Source organism: Aplosporella prunicola, assembly GCF_010093885.1.
Source record: "Aplosporella prunicola CBS 121167 unplaced genomic scaffold K452scaffold_11, whole genome shotgun sequence".
In the NCBI taxonomy this organism is placed as follows: domain Eukaryota; kingdom Fungi; phylum Ascomycota; class Dothideomycetes; order Botryosphaeriales; family Aplosporellaceae; genus Aplosporella; species Aplosporella prunicola.
The window spans coordinates 828,400-847,130 of record NW_022983539.1 but is presented as its reverse complement, the minus strand read 5'-3'; the positions used below and the strand labels follow the sequence as shown (position 1 = coordinate 847,130).

The 18,731-nt window shown below is 55.1% G+C and overlaps 8 protein-coding genes across 8 annotated transcripts; 3 read left to right on the top strand and 5 right to left on the bottom strand.

Moving 5' to 3' along the window:
• Positions 1 to 40: 40 nt before the first annotated feature.
• K452DRAFT_270438 (uncharacterized protein) lies at positions 41 to 624 on the top strand (the record flags this gene model as incomplete). The annotated part of the gene is made up of 2 exons (XM_033538987.1): positions 41 to 405; positions 473 to 624. Exons 1-2 carry the CDS (start codon positions 318 to 320, stop codon positions 622 to 624), a joined length of 240 nt encoding a protein of 79 aa, XP_033398340.1. The 5' UTR covers positions 41 to 317.
• A 1,048-nt stretch (positions 625 to 1,672) lies between these two features.
• Positions 1,673 to 2,818, top strand: K452DRAFT_226940 (uncharacterized protein; the record flags this gene model as incomplete). The annotated part of the gene is made up of 4 exons (XM_033536865.1): positions 1,673 to 1,804; positions 1,866 to 2,133; positions 2,187 to 2,404; positions 2,474 to 2,818. 4 exons carry the CDS (start codon positions 1,673 to 1,675, stop codon positions 2,816 to 2,818), a joined length of 963 nt encoding a protein of 320 aa, XP_033398339.1.
• A 747-nt stretch (positions 2,819 to 3,565) lies between these two features.
• K452DRAFT_318214 (uncharacterized protein) lies at positions 3,566 to 6,287 on the bottom strand. The gene is made up of 2 exons (XM_033544131.1): positions 6,194 to 6,287; positions 3,566 to 6,144 (listed from the first exon to the last, which is right to left on the bottom strand). Exons 1-2 carry the CDS (start codon positions 6,257 to 6,259, stop codon positions 3,745 to 3,747), a joined length of 2,466 nt encoding a protein of 821 aa, XP_033398338.1. The 5' UTR covers positions 6,260 to 6,287; the 3' UTR covers positions 3,566 to 3,744.
• A 274-nt stretch (positions 6,288 to 6,561) lies between these two features.
• On the bottom strand, positions 6,562 to 8,661 carry K452DRAFT_318213 (uncharacterized protein). Its single transcript, XM_033544130.1, has 2 exons — positions 7,319 to 8,661; positions 6,562 to 7,262 (listed from the first exon to the last, which is right to left on the bottom strand). The coding sequence occupies exons 1-2, from the start codon at positions 8,640 to 8,642 to the stop codon at positions 6,568 to 6,570; spliced, it is 2,019 nt and encodes a 672-aa protein (XP_033398337.1). The 5' UTR covers positions 8,643 to 8,661; the 3' UTR covers positions 6,562 to 6,567.
• A 198-nt stretch (positions 8,662 to 8,859) lies between these two features.
• Positions 8,860 to 10,884, bottom strand: K452DRAFT_287042 (uncharacterized protein). Its single transcript, XM_033540408.1, has one exon. It carries the CDS (start codon positions 10,674 to 10,676, stop codon positions 9,057 to 9,059), a length of 1,620 nt encoding a protein of 539 aa, XP_033398336.1. The 5' UTR covers positions 10,677 to 10,884; the 3' UTR covers positions 8,860 to 9,056.
• Positions 10,885 to 12,150: 1,266 nt separating this feature from the next.
• On the bottom strand, positions 12,151 to 13,792 carry K452DRAFT_270425 (uncharacterized protein). Its single transcript, XM_033538986.1, has 2 exons — positions 12,689 to 13,792; positions 12,151 to 12,634 (listed from the first exon to the last, which is right to left on the bottom strand). Exons 1-2 carry the CDS (start codon positions 13,616 to 13,618, stop codon positions 12,305 to 12,307), a joined length of 1,260 nt encoding a protein of 419 aa, XP_033398335.1. The 5' UTR covers positions 13,619 to 13,792; the 3' UTR covers positions 12,151 to 12,304.
• A 60-nt stretch (positions 13,793 to 13,852) lies between these two features.
• On the bottom strand, positions 13,853 to 16,459 carry K452DRAFT_270420 (uncharacterized protein). The gene is made up of 6 exons (XM_033538985.1): positions 16,053 to 16,459; positions 15,143 to 15,406; positions 14,829 to 14,992; positions 14,655 to 14,748; positions 14,339 to 14,525; positions 13,853 to 14,238 (listed from the first exon to the last, which is right to left on the bottom strand). The coding sequence occupies exons 1-6, from the start codon at positions 16,405 to 16,407 to the stop codon at positions 14,049 to 14,051; spliced, it is 1,254 nt and encodes a 417-aa protein (XP_033398334.1). The 5' UTR covers positions 16,408 to 16,459; the 3' UTR covers positions 13,853 to 14,048.
• Positions 16,460 to 16,605: 146 nt separating this feature from the next.
• K452DRAFT_358362 (uncharacterized protein) lies at positions 16,606 to 18,222 on the top strand. The gene is made up of 4 exons (XM_033546187.1): positions 16,606 to 16,855; positions 16,928 to 17,490; positions 17,554 to 17,650; positions 17,714 to 18,222. Exons 1-4 carry the CDS (start codon positions 16,711 to 16,713, stop codon positions 17,950 to 17,952), a joined length of 1,044 nt encoding a protein of 347 aa, XP_033398333.1. The 5' UTR covers positions 16,606 to 16,710; the 3' UTR covers positions 17,953 to 18,222.
• Positions 18,223 to 18,731: the final 509 nt, after the last annotated feature.

Here is an 18,731-nt window from a genome sequence, read left to right as displayed (position 1 = left end):
CGCCGGACCCGTGCCGATCGCGCATCCCGGTGTGTGAAGCGCGCAATTGACGAGAGCCAAAGAGATGGATTTGTAAAGCCGCCCCGCGAAACGACGCCGTTTGCCTCTCTCGCTCGTGTCCCAGCTTACGCGCCCTATTTAATCTAGCTGGTTTGGCACGAGCAGCAATCTGTCCCTCCCTCCCTTCCTCCCATCTCTTCTTCTTTGTGCCCCACCACCCGCATATATAAGTCCGACCCTCTCGCCGCTGGCCACCTCAACTACTCCCTCCAACTACCTACTACATACCTACGCATTTTCCAACTTCAACCACCGCCATGTCCGAGCACAACTACAAGTTCAACATCACCATGACCTGCGGCGGCTGCTCCGGCGCCGTCGACCGCGTCCTTAAGAAGCTTGATGGTGCCGCAACCCCCGCGCTGCCCCCCGTCGGCTGTACACCTTACCTGCTAACACCTCTCTCCCCCAGGCGTCAAGTCGCACACCGTCAACCTCGAGGGCCAGACCGCCGAGGTCGTCGCCGAGCCCTCCCTCGACTACGCCACCGTCCTCAACACCATCAAGAAGACGGGCAAGAAGGTCAACACCGGCGAGGCCGACGGCCAGCCTCAGGAGGTTTAGACGACGGCGCTTGCGATACCCACACCCACACACATCTATACAATTAGACATCATGGCGAGCTTCTGCTGCGGGATACAGGAGGACTGTTCGGATATGAGAAATGAAAGCGATTCTGGCCTGGACTTCCATGCCTTGGCTACCACAAACATCCACACGTGCAAATGCGCAAATGGCGCAATCGCGGGCTTGACTTGTGAGCGCGTGCCTGTCTATCAGTGTCAAAGTGTCAAGTGTCATCCATAACGGACACCTTGTTGTTCCAGCGATCGTTGCGGAAACAGGCTTAGAGCAACCGCGTCCCGCAGCGCAGGCACAAGGCGGACCCCTGAGGCGCGCTGCCGCTGCAGGTACGACGACGCCAGCTTGCCAGTGCCAGTGGAAGCCGCAAAGTCCGTGGCTTCCGCTGAAGTGGATGGACTTGCGAGAGCATGTTTCAGGTGATGACGGAGAACCGCACCGTGCGACGCCCGCAAAACGGCCTCAAGTCTCAGCGTCACAGGCGCAGAGAGATCCATCCATCCGTAGGGACGGACGGCCAGGCCAGGCAAATGCGCGCACGCATGCAGACGCCAATTGCTTCGAGGTGACAGCCGCCGCGGTTGACACGCTATTACGCGACAAACAGCAACATCCACCACCACCGGCGTCGACATCGCCCAACACCATCATCACCTGCACACGCAGACAAAACAGCATCGAGCCCGTCACACACCACGAAGACATGGAAGCGACGCGAAGCACAGCACATTGCAAACACGAGAAAGAAATGTCGGCCCAAAGCGAACCCACGTCTTTTGCAGCGCAAGAAAACAAGCCGCGGGATTAGAAAGGGTCAAGCCAGGTTGCATGCGTTCTTGGTCACTCGGGAATGTGGAAAGTCAACTGGAGAATCTGACTACCCAAGGGTATTTTGGGACCGTGTTTGGTATCATGAAGAAGAAAGGAAAATTCGCCTTGTGAGGGGTTTTTATATCCTGTGCTTCGTGCGCGCGCTAGTGTTTTTTGGGCTTAGTCGTCACTTCGACGACGCATCATCTCATCAACAAAATGCCATCCAACTCATGGAGCATCATACAAAAGGGAACCTCGATAACTACGGCATCTGGTCGTTACCTAGTTGTCAATAAAATCATTCAGGAGAGCGAAACTCCACTGCGCCGTATTGGCCTTGCTGTGTTTGTGTGCCTTAAGTCAGACCTACTGATATTATCTTACTGACTTCCATCGGCGCAGCGCTAAGGACAACCAGAAGTTCATACTAAAGTATGTACCTGATTCTGATTTTCGACATATCCAGGACATCTACAGCAGGTTGGATGGTTGCATCTATGTCCGTCAGTTGCGGGACACCATCAAGGAGCACTCGATCCTTATCCACGACTATCTGTCCGATGATCTTCTGAGCCTTGTCTCGAGAAAAACTACTTCAGCGCAAGACAGGAAACGGATCCTTAGAGACACATTACGTGGGATTGCGGCTTTGCACGAGAAGGACATCGTCCATACAGGTAAGACGTTCCCTGAGTTCTAATATTGCTCGGTAATAGTTAATGCATGGCAGATATCAAGCCAAACAACATCTTGGTAGCAATGAAAACGGAAGCTAGAGGATGTGCTGTCGAAAAGGTCCAGCTTGCCGATATTGAGGATGCAGCATATGTTCCCCCAGGAAGCGACATCATTGGCAAGTTAGTTGGGAACAGAATGTGGCGCAGCCCGGAAGCCCACGCAAATGGCCCAGTCAACAAACCATCAGATGTCTTTTCCTTTGGCATCGTTGTAAGTTTTCATCTCCAGGTTAGAACAGTTCTCTAAAGCAGATCAGATACTCACACTGGCGTTATATAGTGCATATATGCCATTCTTGGACGTGTCATTTTCGCAGTCGGCAAAGAAGAGTTGTCTGATGACGTTGAACCCCAGGCAATTATCATTGAGCGTCAAATATCCTATTTCGCAGACATGGAAGGGTTTAACGGATTGTTGGAGCACCTTGGCAACAGCCAATGGCGTCCGATCTTTCAATATATCCGAAGCGGGTTTGGTCGTGACAACCCGCGCGAGCCTATCACTTTATGGAAGGATATTGATACGGATTTCAAAAGTCTTGTTGCTGGTCTGACGAACTTTGACCCTAAAAAGAGGCTTACGGCGGCTGAAGCGCTAGAGCATAAATGGTTTCAGGATGTCTAAGCTAAAAGATATCTATTGGAGGTTGGATGGAGTTAAAGTTCAACATTTTAATATTCTACCAAATTGTTATACCTTTACGGTGTTGCCTCTAAACTAGACGTCCTTAATACGAAATTTAATGTCCTGTATAATAAACCAACCATACCACTCATCCTCATGTACCACCTACTCTAGGTAGCTGCCAATTTATCTTCGCTGTACAGATACTGCTCTACTGCTTGTGCCCTAGCAAAGAAAGAAGCCGTATAGCCCTGTGCACTTCGTAGAAGTATTTCCACAGAGCAGAGTGCTACAACACTCTGCAAAAACCCGCCTATCCCAACCCTCCACCAACCAGACCGAATTGCGCCCTTCCCCTCAGCCAACGCTGAGCAAGTTTGAGCATAAAAGCTATACTACATACAACACGCATACGACGCGTCCCAAAAAGCCAAAGTATAACTCCTGACTAGTTTCGCCTCCCTCTTTTACTACGTCCCACGCACTCTCCTACGTAGGCCAGGGTAATTAGCTGCGCGGAATCTTGCCGCTGTGCCGTGACACGCACTAGCTTGATTATCAAGCACGCGGGTTAGACTTTGGACTGAGTACCTAGTCGTGCACATACTATATAGGCCATCATGGAGGCTAAGGACATAGCTAAAAGCCATATTGGCCATGCACCGTGCTTTTGTTGTTGAGCATGGTAGGGGCTTGTACTCTTGTAGTAGTAGAAGATCATCAATTGCACTAAACCGTAGAAGCAGAGGCAGAAGCAAATCCAAAAGTAAATCCAATACAGTTAACTCATGCTATGACAGACAACAGACAGACAAACAGACGCCAACCCATGCATGGCACCCTCCCACCCCCTACAGACACATACATGCACGGCTTATATACCCACACCACCATTTTATTTTCCAAGCCACCCATGCACAACCACCCTAATCCGACAACTCGGCCTGCCTCACGACCTCCTCCCTCCCCTCCCTGGCTGCCATCGCCAGCAGATTCAGCGCCGAGCCCGCAAGCACGAACCCGCACTGGTCCTTACTAAGGGTATGCCTCGTCTCAATGGTCTTCTCCTCACCGCTCCTCTTCTTCAAACGCAACGTCACGCTGCCCTGGCCACCACTGCGCAGCGTGTCCAGCAAGCCGTGGGTGCTGATCTCGTCGCACGCGTCAATGGCATCGTAGTCGGCCTCGTTTACAAACGTCAGCGGCACCACGCCCTGCTTCTTGAGGTTCGTCTCGTGGATGCGCGCAAAGCTCTTGGCCAGGATGATGCGCCCGCCCAGGTAGCGCGGCTGCAGCGCCGCGTGCTCGCGCGCCGAGCCCTCGCCGTAGTTGTGCTCGGCCACGACGAGCCACTCGCGCCCGGCCGCCTTCCACCGCTTCGCCAGCTCCGGGATCCCGCAGCTCGACCCGTCAGCATCGTATGCCGTGTTAGTCTCGCCCGTGGCCGCGTTGACCGCGCCAATCAGCGTGTTCTCGGCAATGTTGGGCAGGTGGCCCTTGTACTTGAGCCAGGGGCCCGCCGCCGAGATCGTGTCCGTCGTGCACTGGCCCTTGACCTTGTAGAGGACGCTGAGGCCGCTGAGCTCGTTGTTCGGGAACGGCGCGAACGGCTCGAGCACCGCGAGACGCGTCGACTTGGGGTCGATCTGCACCTCGACGCTGGCGTCCGGCTTGCCGGGCGTGGGCAGGAAGTCCGGGTTGCCCGTGGCGAAGCCGGCTGTGGGCAGGTCTTGGCCCTTGGGCGGCTGGAACTTGAAGTCAGTGCCCGGAATGTTGTCCGTCATGGGGTTGAAAGTCGTGCTGCCGGCGTAGGACATGGCGGTGACGAGCTCGGGCGAGGCGAGGAAGTTCATCGTCGCGCGGTTACCGTCGTTGCGGGCAGGGAAGTTGCGGTTGTACGACGTGAGGATGGCGTTGGCCTCGCCCTTCTTGACCTCGTCTGTGCGCTTCCATTGGCCAATGCAAGGACCGCAGGCGTTGGCCAGGACGACACCGCCAGCAGAGGAGAACGTGTCCAAGGTGTTGTCACGCTCCAGCGTGGCGCGGACCTGCTCACTACCAGGGGTGATGAAGAAGTCCGACTTGGGAGACAGGCCGGCGGAGCTAGCCTGCTTGACGAGGTCCTCGGCGCGGGTCATATCCTGGTAAGAGGAGTTGGTGCAGCTGCCAATCAGGCCAGCACCGAAAGTGGTAGGCCAGCCGTTGGTCTCAACCGTCTCCTTGAACTTGCTAAGCGGGGTGGAAAGGTCGGGCGTGAAGGGACCGTTAATGTGGGGCTCCAGCGTCGAGAGGTCGATTTCGATGACCTGGTCATACTGAGCACCCTGGTCTGCGCGGAGCAGGTTACGAGGACCGGGGGAAGCAGCTATAGTGCCAGCCTGGACGGCGATGGCGCCACGGTGGGTGGCGTTCAGGTAAGGAATGTGGCCGGGGGAGAAGGGGAACAGAGAGGTCGTAGCGCCAACTTCGGCACCCATATTGCAGATGGTCGCCATACCAGTGCAGCTGAGGGACTCGACGCCGGGACCGAAGTACTCAATGATGAAACCAGTGCCACCACGGACGGTGAGCTTACCGGCAAGGCTCAGGATAACGTCCTTGGGGCTTGCCCAGCCGCTCAACTGGCCAGTCAGCTTGACACCCAAAACCTTGGGCGCCTTGAGCTCCCACGGAGCGTCCACCAGAGCGTCGACGGCATCCGCACCACCAACACCAATGGCAATGGCGCCCAGACCGCCAGCGTTGGGCGTGTGGCTGTCCGTACCCAGCATCATGAGACCCGGCGCGCTGTAGTTCTCCAGGACCGTCTGGTGAATAATACCCGCTCCCGGAGGCCAGAATTCAATACCGTACTTCTTCGCAGCCGACTCGAGGAAGTCAAAGACCTCCTTGTTGCCCTTGATCGACTCCGGAAGGTCGACATCGGCGCCACGCTCACCAACAATCATGTGGTCGCAGTGGATGCTGGCCGGGACAGCGGTCGTGGGCAGACCACACGACATGAACTGCAGCAGAGCCATCTGGGCCGACGCGTCTTGCATAGCGACACGGTCGGGCTTAAGCTTGAGGTTGGCGGCGCCACGGATGTCCTTGCCATTGTTGGTGCCGGTCAAGAGAGACTCCTCGGGGTTGTCCAAGTGCGAGTAGAGGATCTTCTCGGCGAGGGTAAGGCTGCGGTCGGCGCCCAGGATGCCGCGCACCTCATTGAGCTTGCGCAGGAGCTTGGGGTAGGGAGGGGTGCGAATGGCGACATCGAAGCCGGGGGGAGGCGACGAGGTCTGGGCGGTTGCGAGGTGCCTCCGGCCTTGGAGCAGAGTGCGCGAGGGCTACGAATCGTGAGAAGGGCGGCTCGCGGTGCGCGGTGAGGGCAAATACCTTGACATTGGCGAGCCTGGCTGCTCTCAGGGCGGGAGCCCGTAGGGAAAAGACTTGGCCTGCCATTGGGGGAGAGAGGCAGATGGTCGACCAAAATTTGGCGATGGAGAGCGAGAGCGGAGGCGCCTCTCACAAATCCACCGCTCGCAGTTGGTCAGTCCGCCACTCCGAGCTCGCCGGCCCGAGTGAATCTGGGGCCGATCGTCGAGAGAAAAGCGTGGCCGCTCAACAACTCGCAACCACCGCTCCCTGCTGGTCACGACAAAATGCACACCAACACCCGAACCAGCCCGACATCGCACCGAGGGTATCTCTCATCAATTCAACCATCTAGTATTTTCTTATCTCATCGCTCATCTTGTCTCGTAGCTCGTCTATGAAGTATGCACATCCGCCTTCTCCATGGCCTCCGTGACCTTCTCTATCGCAGGGTCCGCCTCCTGCTTCTTCTCGGCCGCCTCGACGCCCGCCGCGCCCTTGGCAGCCTCCTTCTTGGCCTTCTTCTTGGCCTTGTCAGCGTCCTTGGCCGCCTTCTTAGCCGCCTTCTTCTCCGCCTCCAGAGCCTTCTGGCGCTTGGCCTCCTCGCCACCGTACAGCTCTCTCCACTCCTGCTCCTTCTCCGGCTTGATCTGGCTGAACAGGTAGCCGGCCTTGCCAATCTTGTGGCCGGGCTGGATCGACTTCGCGGTCCAGTCCTCGGGAATGAAAGGAACGGGCTCGACGTTGAGCTGCTGGAACATGCCCGCAACAAACTCGCCCTTGTCGTTGGTGTAGCCCTTGGCGGTGGCGGGCATGTAGGGCTCGATGACGCTCGCAAGAAGGCGAATGTGCTCAAGCGCCATGCTGACAACAGCAGCGCAACGGTCAGGCTCCTCGGCGAACAGCCTGTTGTCGAGCTTGTTGTCCTGGAGGAGCTTGTTGCCCTGAGACGAAATGTGCAGCGCCGTCGTGAGACCAGCCCTGAGCTTGACTGCCTCCAAATCCTTGATATAGGTCTTCAGAAGTTCGTTGGTCTCCTTCTTGTGGTTCTCAAGGTAGTCATCCGTGTACTTGGTGTAGTCGGGAACAACTGCGAGTCTATGTGTCAGCTAGAACTACCCATCACAAAAAATTGTCTAGACTTACCAGAATCGTACTTGGCCGCCACAAACTTGATGACGCGGTTGACGAAGTTGCCCAGGTTCTTCAACAGGTCATTGTTGTTGGCGTCAATGAACTCGTTCCACTTGAACTCGGCGTCGCTAGTCTCCGGTCTCCTAGAGAGCAGATAGTAACGCCAGACGTCCGAGGGAATGCCGGTATCCTTAGCGTTGTTACCAAAGACACCGATGCCCTTAGACTTGGAGAACTTGGTGTTCTCGTAGTTGAGGTATTCGGTGGTGGACAGATGGTGGATCTTAGTCCACTTATCCTTGGTGCCGAGCTGCGAGCCTGGGAAAATGATGGTGTGGAACTGAACGTTATCCTTGCCCATGAACTGGTAGAGCTTGACGTTGTCGGGGTTCCTCCACCACTTCTCCCACTCATCGGTGTACGTCGCCGTGATGGAGACGTAGCCAATGCAGGCATCGAACCAGACATACATGACCTTGTCCTCATAGCCAGGAAGAGGGACAGCCGTACCCCACTTCAGATCACGGGTGATGCCGCGGGGCTTGAGACCCTTGTCGATCCACGACTGCGTGATCTGGATGCAGTTCGACGACCAGGCTCCCTCCTTGCTCGCCTTCTCAAACCACTCCACAATCTCCGGTTTCAGCGCGTCCAAGCGCAAGTATATGTGCTTAGTCTCTCTCTTCACCGGGGCGGCGCCGTCCAGCTTGCAGCGGGGGTTGATGAGGAAGCCAGTGGCCTTCACCTCGCCGTGCGCCTCAGCCTCGTCCGACCCAGCGGCGGCAGCCTCCGGCTCTGGCTCCAGCGGATCCAGAAGGTTGCCGCACTTGTCGCACTGGTCGCCTCTCGCGCCCGGGTCGTGGCATATGCTGCACTCGCCCTCGACGAAACGGTCGGCAAGGAAGGAGTTGTGCTTCTCGCAGTATGGCTGGACGGTGGTCTGCTCCTCTAGGTAGCCGTTCTTGTAGAGCTTGGTGAAAATGTCCTGCGCGATATCCGTCTGCTGCTGAGTGGGGGTGCGGCCGAACTTGTCGAAGCCGATGTTGAACCACTTGTAGACATCGCTGTGGATCTGGTGGTACTTGTCGCAGAGCTCCTGGGGAGTCAGGCCCTCGTCGATGGCCTTGGTCTCGGTGGCAGTGCCGTACTCGTCGGAGCCGCAAATGTAGAGAGTCGGGTGACCGCGGGCCTTGCAGAAGCGGGAAAAGACGTCGGCGGAGAGGACGGAGCCAATGATGTTGCCCAAGTGAGGAATGTTGTTAACATATGGCAGGGCGCTAGTAATGAGGATGTTGCGCTTGCCCTCCTGGGGGAGGATGGGCTCGGAGGTGGCCATTGTGGAGTGTGATGTTTTTCTTACCTTCTGTCGCGCTGATTCCCGTTGACTCAACTTGGTCCCCGCGGCCGGAGCCCTTCAGCCCCGCACTAACCCTGAACAGGCATCGCCTCTCTGGGGGACTCCCTGACTCACTCCATATCAGTCGACAACCTGGATCCTAACATGTCAGATCTTCATCATCTCATAAACACTCCCTCTAATCCCTGGATCTTGACAAGCCATCTCGAAAACAACATGTATTTATTGATTAATTCAAGCTGCCACAAGCTCTCAAGACCAGCTTGAGTATCATATCTACCTAGAAGTTCATTTGCTGCCACTGCACCCCAAGGCAAGCTCAAGTACCGTATCGGTAAAGAAAGACAAGCTTGAACATTGTATCGCTAAAAAACAAAAGACCAATCCCAAATCTCATCCGTAGGAGCGACGAGAGCTACGCATATTGTAGCTGCACTCGCTGTTCAACTCAAGGGCGAGCGCATGGTCTTTTTCCTCCTGAACCTGCTTCTCAGCCTTGCCCTGCTCGGGGTTGGTACTCTCTTCTTCCTCCAACTGCTGCTCTTCTTCTTCTTCTTCGGGCTGGTCGTCTTGTTCGTAGTTTTCTTTGTCGTCTTCGTAACCCTCAATCGTCTCGTAATCTTCATCCCCCTGCTCCTCTTCATCTCCATATTCATGAACCTCCGCGTATCCTTCAGAATGTTCACCAGAAGTCTCGGCACGAGCCTGGTATGCCTCTGTGTCCAGCTTGGCCTTCTTTGAGACGTGGGAGTTGCCAGAGTTGGTGTCTTCATCGTCGTCGCCGTCGTCGTCGTAGCTGGCGCCGCGCTTGCGCAACTTGAGGCCTTTGCCCCCGAGTCCAGGGAGATCCTCTTCACCAGTCGAAGGAATGCTCTTGCGGCCGATTGAGAGAAGCCTCTTGCCGCCAGCCATGGAAAGATGCGTCTTCGCAGCGCCGGGGTGCTCTTTGCCGCCAGTCGTCGGAAGGAACCTGTTGTAATGATGGCAGTCCTTCCTGTAAAGGGGCTTTCCATCACCAGGAACCGGGTAGGCAGCGGCAGCCTTAAGCGCCTGGACAGCAGCAGAAGATTTCAGAGCCAGTGACTCGCCAACAAAGCCGAAGTCGTCGTCGTCGCCCGCGCGGCGCGCACGGCGGACGCTGTGCTTGGAGCCGGGATCCTTGCTGGAAGCAACAGCAGCAGCAGCAGCGGCGGCGGCGGCGGCGGCTCTCTGGGCCTTCTGCTCCTCCTTCTTGTCCTCGCCACAAAGCGTCGTGCGCATAGCCTGGGCCCTTGGTCTCTTCCGCTCATCGACGCCCGACTCGACGCGTCCATTGCGGTTCCAATAGTTCTTGACGCCGGAAGCAGTGCGGCGATTGATGTTGAACTGGCTGGCAAGAATGGCGCGCACGTCGTCCCAGCGCTCGACGGTCTGGAGCACCGGCGTGTCGCGCAGGCTTTGGCGCATTGCGGCGGCGCAGCTCTCGCGCTCGTACGCGTTCCAGTCGGGGTTGCGGCGCCCGGTCTTGTTGTCTTGGGCCGCGTCGGCCTTCTCTTGGATGAGCGAGGGCCGCGGCGGGGCGGACATGGCAGCGGCGGCGGCGGTGGTGACGGGTGCGGAGGCGGAAAGAGCTGTGTTGTTGGCGTTGGCGGACGAGATGTCTGTGACGGATGTGGTGGTGGTGGGAGCGCCGAGTTCGCTGTAGCTGTCGTCGTCGTCGTTGTTGTCGTTGGACATTTCGTCGCCATCGTCGGAGGAGATGACGATGGGCCCGCCGACGCCGCGCTCGCCGCTGTCCTCGCCGTCTTCGTCGCCGTCTTCGTCGCCTTCGCCGTTATCGAGGCTGGTCGAGGGGCTAGGCTCAGGGGCAGGCTCGCCCATGCCGGGGAACAGCTCCTCCTCCGCTGCGTCCAAGGGAGGGAGATCGAAGAGCGGGAATTCCGTCGGGTCGTGCTCGCCAGGCACGTCGTAGGCGTAAGGGGGCTCCGGGTCCGTCCACCAGAAGACGGCGTTCTCGAGGCCGAAGTTGTCCATGATGGTGGTGGTGGTGGTGATGGTGGCGGAAAGGGGTAGGCAAAAAAGGTAGGAGAGGGGAAGCAGAAAAGGTCAAGATTTCGGTGATGGGCTTGCAGAAGGTGGCAGACGGTTCACAGGTTGAAAGAAGTTGGAGGAAGCTTCATGGGGATGGATTTATGCTCTATAGGTTACAATAGCTAACTGAATGGATTGTTGGACTTCGGTGTATAGTGATAGGAGCGAAGTGTGGAGTGAAACACTTCGAGATGGTTCCTGCATGTTGTGTACTTTCTGGACAATAGAGTCAATAGGTAGAGTATAGTGAAAGGGCGAGGAGATTCCGTCATCTTTGATGAAGTGAAGTTGAGTGAAGTTGGAGCACGGTTTCTCGGGCTTACACGCTTTTTCTGCACGCTTACCCGGACGAACGCACGGCATCACGATACACACGCAGCGGTCTAAGTTCGAAATGTTTTTTATTGCTAATGGTAGTGTTCGAACGCTCTACGCTCTGAATTTGTTACCCTCGTGCTCAATATAGCTGTTATGTTACATAAGCACATATTGTGGAATCGCTTATGGCATCCAGTGCACCAGTGAGGAATTGGTTTGTTGGAATGATTCGCAAATTGATCTATATAGGTCTTCGGGGATGCAGGTGAAAGGTAGCGGGCGGCAGGCGGCGGCGTATGCATTTACTGAAATTTAAATCGGTGTCATTGAGATGCATCCAGGTACATACATAATATGCTGTAGTATTTCTTCGAGAAGGCATCGAGAGGGGGAGCATAGATGGTGCAGCGGGAATATAGCAAGGCATCTAATGATAGGTGGAGGGGTAATGTTCGCAAGTATGAGAAGAGCCTACGAGTTTACAGTGAGATAGTATTCGTAGGTACAAAGGTAGTTTAAGGGTAGACGACGATGCGACGCTCATGGGTAGGGAGGTAGCATGATGATAGACAACAAGACAATGGTCGTGTGTACGAAGGTAGCATGGAGAAAGATGAAAGTGGCCTTAATGTACACGCTCAACAGACTATGTCTCTCTTGCTGTGATCCAAATGAGACTAGATACGGTTGCACCTATATCCACGCATTGGCGGTATGTGCACGTAGCTAAAGATTCATTCCAAGGCATACGAAAGTAGTTCGGATATAAAGAGGAGAAGAAGTTTCGACTGCGAAGTGACAGCCTAAGTAGGTAGATAGGAGGTCGTATATGTGCTTTGGTGTTCTTTTTCGTTGTGTACTTAGAAAGTGATTCATGCTATTGTCATTGTAAGCCGCATATGTACATGAGAGGCTTCTGGGGCTTTCGCGATGTTCTTTTGTTGATAGCAGAAGGGTACGCTTTGTATAGATGCGATCCGTCGCTTTCTGTAGAGATTGGTAGAGTTCAGGGAAGTTCTATCTGCAAATCTTTCGCGTGTAGAAACGGCTTCTCAAAGGCACGAAAAGTTAGCTGCATCAGGCTTCTCAAATGATGCTTCGGGTTGTGAATAATACATTTTCTCAACGATACAAAATGGGTTATAGAAAGACAGTGATTTATGCTCGACAGCTCCATGATATACAAGCTATATGGACAGATTTTACAATACCATGATAGGTCGGATAGATGCTTGTGTATACAATGGGAAGTTTTATTGTTCAAGCGGGCTCGGAAGGGTCGCCCGCAACCAGCCTGCAAGCGCATCCCTTTCTGCTATACCTCCTTCGTACTTGACGTATGGCCGCCAATCATCAATCTCGTGCAGATTGCGGCCCTGCAAAGCCTCCTCGCGCGGACTGCGAGTTTCACCAAGCGGTCCTAAGCAAGCTCTCCCACCTTTGATAGTGCCATTATGCACAGTAAGCACAACCTGAGCATCCTCCAAGTGGGCAGGGAGCACCGGGTCTCTACGCTCATCTGGCAAGGGTTCCTTGGTCGAGAAGATGAACTTTGGCGTTGATAGATAGGTCCATTTGAGGGTCTGGGGAGAATGTCAGTGCGCAACGTTGAGGCGGTGGAGTAACTCATAGCACACCTTTAGCTCTTCATATCCCTTGTCGATTTCGGGGACGCCCAACTGTTCTTCTCCAACTTCGACAGCAACGCTGCCGTCCGAGCTCAGCCCGTACATACTGCCAAATTCGCTCTGAACCCCTTCCACAAAGTCACTGTTCTCAATTCCAATGTTTGCGACCGGCGAACTGACACTCTCAACACCCTGGGCCTTGATAAACCGCTTAGCAGGGGAGTGCAGATAATCCGGGATGATCTGCAAGTTTGGCGATGAGAGCAGACAAGTAGCATGGTGCAATGCCCTCCCACGAATAAGCTTATACGCCGAGCCAGAAACCTTCAACGGGCGCGGCCCCTCCCCGAACGGCGTCTTATGGGTATCGGCCTCATCCACCTTCGCTCGTTCTGCGCCCTGGTCCAGCACAATATCATGCCGCTCATTGACCCTAGCGCGCTCGACGCCGAGCTTCCGCAGCGCGCGCACCACCATCTCCGCATGCTTGTCGCGCGAGAAATCGTCCGACGGAGAAATCACGCCCCAGTTGACGTTGCCCTCGTCATGGAAGACTGTGCCGCCGCCGGACCGCCGCCGCACGAGGTCGAGCTCCCCAATGCCTGGCGGTTCCGTCTCTTTACGTTGGCTCGACCGCGCCGCTCTCAAGAGCCCTAGGTTCACTTCCATCCATGGATTTTGGTTGCGCCCGATGACGATGCATGGTCGGTTGGTGTAGAGGAACAGGATTGTTGAGTCGTGCGGAGACTTCGTGAGTAGGTAGTGTTCGATCGAGAGGTTGAGGTACGGGTCGCGCGAGCGTGAGATGAACGAGTGTACTTTTTTCTCTGGGTTGGCGAGCGCGTCAGCTAGGGTGGATCCATATCGCCGATTGGCAAGTCTGGAGATGGTCCAGACACGGTTGCGCTGCAAAGGCTGTAAAGTCCTGGAGAAAAGCATGTGTTGTTGATTGGGGAAGCCGATTGTTTTTTAGAGCTCCGCGCGCGGAGATCTTCCGCTTTGATACAGCTCGGTGACCTCATCTATTTTGGGAAAGTCATAATTTAAGGCACAACAGCAAAAGTATGACTCGTATACTCTGTACATTTTATTGATTTCCAAGAGACAAAAAAAAACATGCACACATGCTAAAATCTCTTCCACCAACAAGTGCAAGTCCAGTTTTGTACTTTTCATACAATTTGTCTCCTCAAAAATTCTAAACATCACACCTTTTACGAAGAACGAAACATAATTAGGATTTATAAGCTTTTCTTCATAGCTGAGCTTATCAAGCATTCAAGCCGACTTCTCCAGTTAAAGCCTCGCTACTAAATCATGGTGTCTATACATCATTTCCGCAAGCTATCACCCCTAAACATCCACCCACTCAGCTTCCGCTTGCCTCACGGTAGAAGGAGATGCTCTTCCCAGCACCTGCCACAGCAAACATCTCAGCCCGGTGTGCCGCCGATTTCGGAAGCCACTTAACGGTCCACAGCGTCTGGTCTGACTCGGAGTGAGTCGCAACGCACATCCGGGTCTCGAGAGACCAAATCTTGGCTTTGCCGTCAAAAGCACTACAGAGCCGCAGGTGTTAGTTACGTTGATATAGAGTGGCACCTAAGTGCCCCTAAGATGAGACGGGGTGTGGCCTTGAGGAAGTCAAGAAATACATACCCGCTGAGAAGATACTCGCCCGTATCACTCCAGTCCAGGCTCATGATCCATGCCGCATGGCCCGACAAGTTGGCGATCTGCTCACCGGAAGATACATCATAGATGGCGATGGTCTTAGCATCGCCAGCAGCAGCCAGGAGTTTGCAGCCTGGGGAGAAGGCAAGAGCGCGGACGGGCTTGATGAGACCTATAATGACCTAGTCAGATGCCAGAAATTGCACATAAATGTAAACGTCTTGGGTTATCCCAAACATTGAAGTATTTTGCGGTTGTGGAGGAATTATTGCAAATTCATGCTTTGAAGAACGAAACATACCTGGAAGGGAGTGGAGCAGGCGGCCGGTGTCATTGTTGAAGATATATACGCTACCGCTCTCATGACCAGAGGCAGTGAAGCGGCCGTCGACACTCTGTAGTGGACAATTAGTGAGTGGTCACACTGAGGCGTTCAAGCTGAAAAGCAGGTGTGCCTCAAAAAAGTGTATCTCACCAGGTGGATGCTCATGCCAAAGCTACCCTTAGTCTCGTATTCCCGAATCTTCTCTTTCGACGAAGTTTCCCACACGTTGACACGGCCATCGTACGTCGTGCTTGCCAGGTATCTGCCGTCTTCACTCAAGGAGATGGCCCATACCTCGCCAGCCTTGTTTCCGTCTATTGAAAACCGCAGTCAGCCAATGTGCCCAAAAACCACCGAGATCCCGCGGGAAATTGATGCTGCCACGAAGTATACAAGCTGTATATCCCCCTTGCCGTTCGTCTTGGTATCGGTGGTGGGATCCGTAGGTAGAAGAAAGCACAAACCCACAATGCTTCCGTCCTCAGCCCAGCTTCCATCTTCGCCCAAGCTCCAGAGCTTGACTTCACCGCCGAAACCAGCACTAGCAGCCTTTTGTCCGTTCGCAGATGTAACCAAGTGGTGGCATCCGAGCTTGTGCACGCCTTGCAGCGTCTGCGTGAGCGGGAAATCGGGTTGTTCGGTGGAGTAGATTCGGATATTGGAGGAGCCGGAGGCGGTAAGGAGGCTAGTCTTGGTAGGAGCTATCGCGAATACATCGGTGGGATGAGCTGGGAGGTATCAGTGCCTGAGCTGGACCAGAGTGCAAAAAGAGGTACCATTGTTGACGGTATGAAGGGTGAGGTATTGTTTGGACTACGAAAGCTGTTAGCTCGGCGCATTGGTGTTATTGCGACAAGCGCACCATGTTCGTGACAGCCTGGAGCTTCCCCGGTCGATCTCAGTGTGGGGAAGGATCTGAAATGTTTCGCAAGTGGACGTTGGTGGTTGCGGATCGCGTGGTGCGGGAGACGCGTTTGAGGTCTGACGATGTCATAGTGGGGGAGCAATCGCAACGCACATCAATGCTCCGGGCTTATCAACACGCGGACAGATGCCATTGAGGGCTCACGAGCACATATGGAATTTCTCACAATTCGGCATTGTTCAAAAGCAGCTTTCAATCTTCTGCTGGTAATGTTTTTTTTACATAGTCCGCGAGGTATCCAGAACGCCAGCCCAATGCCATGACCGCCGTTGACGCTATTTGCTGTCCATCTCATTCTCTCATACAATTCACAAACCCTCTCTCCCCCGCCTCAATTCTAGGTTCTCTATGCCGTCGCTGCGCTATCCTCCTCGTTCTTGAGCCATTTCTTGATTGCTATTCAGGTTGTCAGCTTGCTCTTTAAACGTGCGTGAGGCCAAACGACGTACATTGCACGCAGTAGGGGCACAGAATGTGCGCGCGCTTTGGCCTGCCGCAGCCGGGGCACTTGACAAGCTCCGAAACATCCTTCAATGCCTTGCCAGCCATCTGCCTGTGGCGCTTCTTCATGTGGGACGTCTTCTTCTTGGGAACGGCGCGTAGGATGGATTCCCAGATGTCGGAGAGGATGCCAGACACGCTCGTTATCGCGGCGACTGCGGGACCGGGAATGCGAAGAGAGACGGGCAGGAGCGGCTGCTGCAGGCGACGGAGCAGAGGTGGGAGGGAGCGCGTGGGTGCGCTCCCGCTCGCGCTGGAGAGCAGCGAGAGAAACGGGCCAGCGGAAGCGCGGAGAGCGGCCATGGCTGGAGGAGAACCTTAGGGAAGAGCTTGGCAATGATATGGTGGTGGGCGGTGATGGACGAACTTTTGGTGGTGCATCGAGCAGCAAATGGCGCCTTCCCCGTACAAGGATGGCGTCGCATGATCCCTGTCGGGGCGCGGCTGCCCCTTTCCCTCACTCAGTACATGTACACGCAAAGACCCTTAACGGCGCTTCCTACTACTCCACGCCCGACCACCTCCACGCGTCCAACTTTCTCTAGCTCTCCTCCCGACCACGCCACTCGTTAACTCTTCCATCCCCGCACACTGTCTGTCGACACCATGGCTGCCGCTCCCGCAACGCCCGCTGCTATCGCTCCGGCGGCCTCCGTCTTCCCCAAGAGCCACGTCGGTTTCGACAGCATCACCTCGCAGATCGAGCGGAAGCTGTTGAAACGCGGCTTCCAGTTCAACGTCATTTGCGTTGGTATGCACTGCACCCTTCTCTCGAGCCGCCTGCAAGCTGCGAGCTGCCGCTGATGCCACCTCCACCTTACAGGCCAGACCGGACTGGGCAAGTCCACTTTGATTAACACCATCTTCGCCTCGCACCTTATCGACAGCAAGGGTCGCCTGACCCCCGATGAGTCTCCGCGCAGCACCACCGAAATCCAGGCCGTTTCGCACGTTATCGAGGAGAATGGCGTTCGGCTGCGCCTCAACATCGTCGACACCCCCGGTTACGGTGACCTGATCAACAACGACCGCTGCTGGGACCCTATTGTCAAGTACATCAAGGATCAGCACTCCGCCTACCTCCGTAAGGAGCTCACCGCGCAGCGTGAGCGTTACCTTCAGGACACCAGGATCCACTGCTGCTTGTTCTTCATCCAGCCCTCCGGCCACGCTCTCAAGCCCATCGACATTGTCGTCCTGAAGAAGCTCAGCGAGTTTGTGAACGTTGTTCCTGTTATCGCCAAGAGTGACTCCTTGACGCTCGAGGAGCGCGCCGAGTTCAAGGCCCGGATCAAGGAGGAATTCGCTTTCCATAACCTGCGCATGTACCCGTACGACAACGAGGAAGACGACAACGAGGAGGTTGCCCTCAAGACCCAGATCAAGGTGGGTAGAGCGAAGACTGGAGAACGCTAATCGAGCTTGAACGAAGACTGACCTCGTCGACAGGAGCAAATCCCCTTCGCCGTCGTCGGTTCTGAGAAGACCATCGTTGTTGGTGGCCAGCAGGTTCGCGGTCGCCAGAACCGCTGGGGTGTCATTAACGGTAAGCAGAATTTTGAAGCTCGCGGGACGACGCAAAGAGGGTATTTGCTAACATGCGGCACAGTCGAGGATGAGACCCACTGCGAGTTCGTCGCTCTGCGCGACTTCCTTACCCGCACCCACCTCCAGGACCTGATCGAAACCACTTCGCAAATCCACTACGAGTCCTTCCGCTCGAAGCAGCTTCTCGCACTCAAGGAATCGAGCGCTGTTGGTCACGGCGGCGGGTCGCGCCCCATCTCTCCCTCTGCCGACAGGGAGCTTAGCCGGAACAGCCAGAGGATGACGATGAACGGCTATTAAAGAGCCATCCAAAGCGCGAGTCGAGCGGCGTGAAAACGCCCAGCCAAGTTGCGAGGCGGGGGGACGAGTATGATACCAACGCAGGCCAGCAGGGCCAAATTTGCTTCGACAAAAGAGTTTCCGTTTAAGCGGTGGAGTAGGTTTCGTTTTGACTTCGGAGCTTGTATTTGCATAGTTCTTGGTTGCTCTCTCTTCCACCTTTATAGTGTAGTAGCCCTTATTTTTTCTCCTTAGGCGAAAAGCAGTCAAATACCTTTTGCGGCGGTGGGGGTAGGTAATAATTGATCTTAGGAAAATGCCCGCTTTCGCTGTGTGCGTGCGTGAGTGGCTGGGTGGGTGGGTTGGTTGGCCAAGATGCTGTACCTGCGTGGTACAGACGGTTTACTGGATGGATCGTCGTCCGTCGACGATCACGATGGCCCGCAGTGATGATTGTTTTTCCAGAGCCACTGAAAGCTCAGCCTTGTGGGGTTGCGGTTGGGACCGAATCCATAAGTCCACTTAAGTTGCCGTGCCCATGAACTAATTAGGTAGTTAGTGCTTGGTTCCCGCGGGCAGCCAGGCAGCCAGCCAGGCAGGTAGGCAACTACTACGTAAGTGTATTGCACGCCCTGGCGCGCCACACTCGCCTAAGCGACATGAAGCAGGCAGGCAGGCAGGTGGAGTAAAGTAAGTAAGCAAGCATTCAAAGAAGAAGCAAGACATATAGATACCAATTGATATCTATGGATGGATAGATGGATAGATGCCAAGTAAGCCCTACCCCTACCCGTACCTCA

What these genes read in the sequence shown, in the direction of transcription:
- K452DRAFT_318214 (XM_033544131.1), bottom strand. Translation starts at nt 6,259, where the DNA reads ATGGCAGGCCAAGTCTTTTCCCTACGGGCTCCCGCCCTGAGAGCAGCC. An exon ending in CCAGGCTCGCCAATGTCAAG is followed by an intron (nt 6,145 to 6,193) that starts GTATTTGCCCTC and finishes CACGATTCGTAG; the next exon opens with CCCTCGCGCACTCTGCTCCA.
- K452DRAFT_318213 (XM_033544130.1), bottom strand. Translation starts at nt 8,642, where the DNA reads ATGGCCACCTCCGAGCCCATCCTCCCCCAGGAGGGCAAGCGCAACATC. An exon ending in GGCGGCCAAGTACGATTCTG is followed by an intron (nt 7,263 to 7,318) that starts GTAAGTCTAGAC and finishes ATAGACTCGCAG; the next exon opens with TTGTTCCCGACTACACCAAG.
- K452DRAFT_287042 (XM_033540408.1), bottom strand. Translation starts at nt 10,676, where the DNA reads ATGGACAACTTCGGCCTCGAGAACGCCGTCTTCTGGTGGACGGACCCG.
- K452DRAFT_270425 (XM_033538986.1), bottom strand. Translation starts at nt 13,618, where the DNA reads ATGCTTTTCTCCAGGACTTTACAGCCTTTGCAGCGCAACCGTGTCTGG. An exon ending in AGGGATATGAAGAGCTAAAG is followed by an intron (nt 12,635 to 12,688) that starts GTGTGCTATGAG and finishes CATTCTCCCCAG; the next exon opens with ACCCTCAAATGGACCTATCT.
- K452DRAFT_270420 (XM_033538985.1), bottom strand. Translation starts at nt 16,407, where the DNA reads ATGGCCGCTCTCCGCGCTTCCGCTGGCCCGTTTCTCTCGCTGCTCTCC. An exon ending in GTGCCCCTACTGCGTGCAAT is followed by an intron (nt 15,407 to 16,052) that starts GTACGTCGTTTG and finishes GATACCTCCCAG; the next exon opens with CTCATCCCACCGATGTATTC. An exon ending in GGCGAGTATCTTCTCAGCGG is followed by an intron (nt 14,239 to 14,338) that starts GTATGTATTTCT and finishes GCGGCTCTGTAG; the next exon opens with TGCTTTTGACGGCAAAGCCA.
- K452DRAFT_358362 (XM_033546187.1), top strand. Translation starts at nt 16,711, where the DNA reads ATGGCTGCCGCTCCCGCAACGCCCGCTGCTATCGCTCCGGCGGCCTCC. An exon ending in GTTCAACGTCATTTGCGTTG is followed by an intron (nt 16,856 to 16,927) that starts GTATGCACTGCA and finishes TCCACCTTACAG; the next exon opens with GCCAGACCGGACTGGGCAAG. An exon ending in CCCTCAAGACCCAGATCAAG is followed by an intron (nt 17,491 to 17,553) that starts GTGGGTAGAGCG and finishes CCTCGTCGACAG; the next exon opens with GAGCAAATCCCCTTCGCCGT.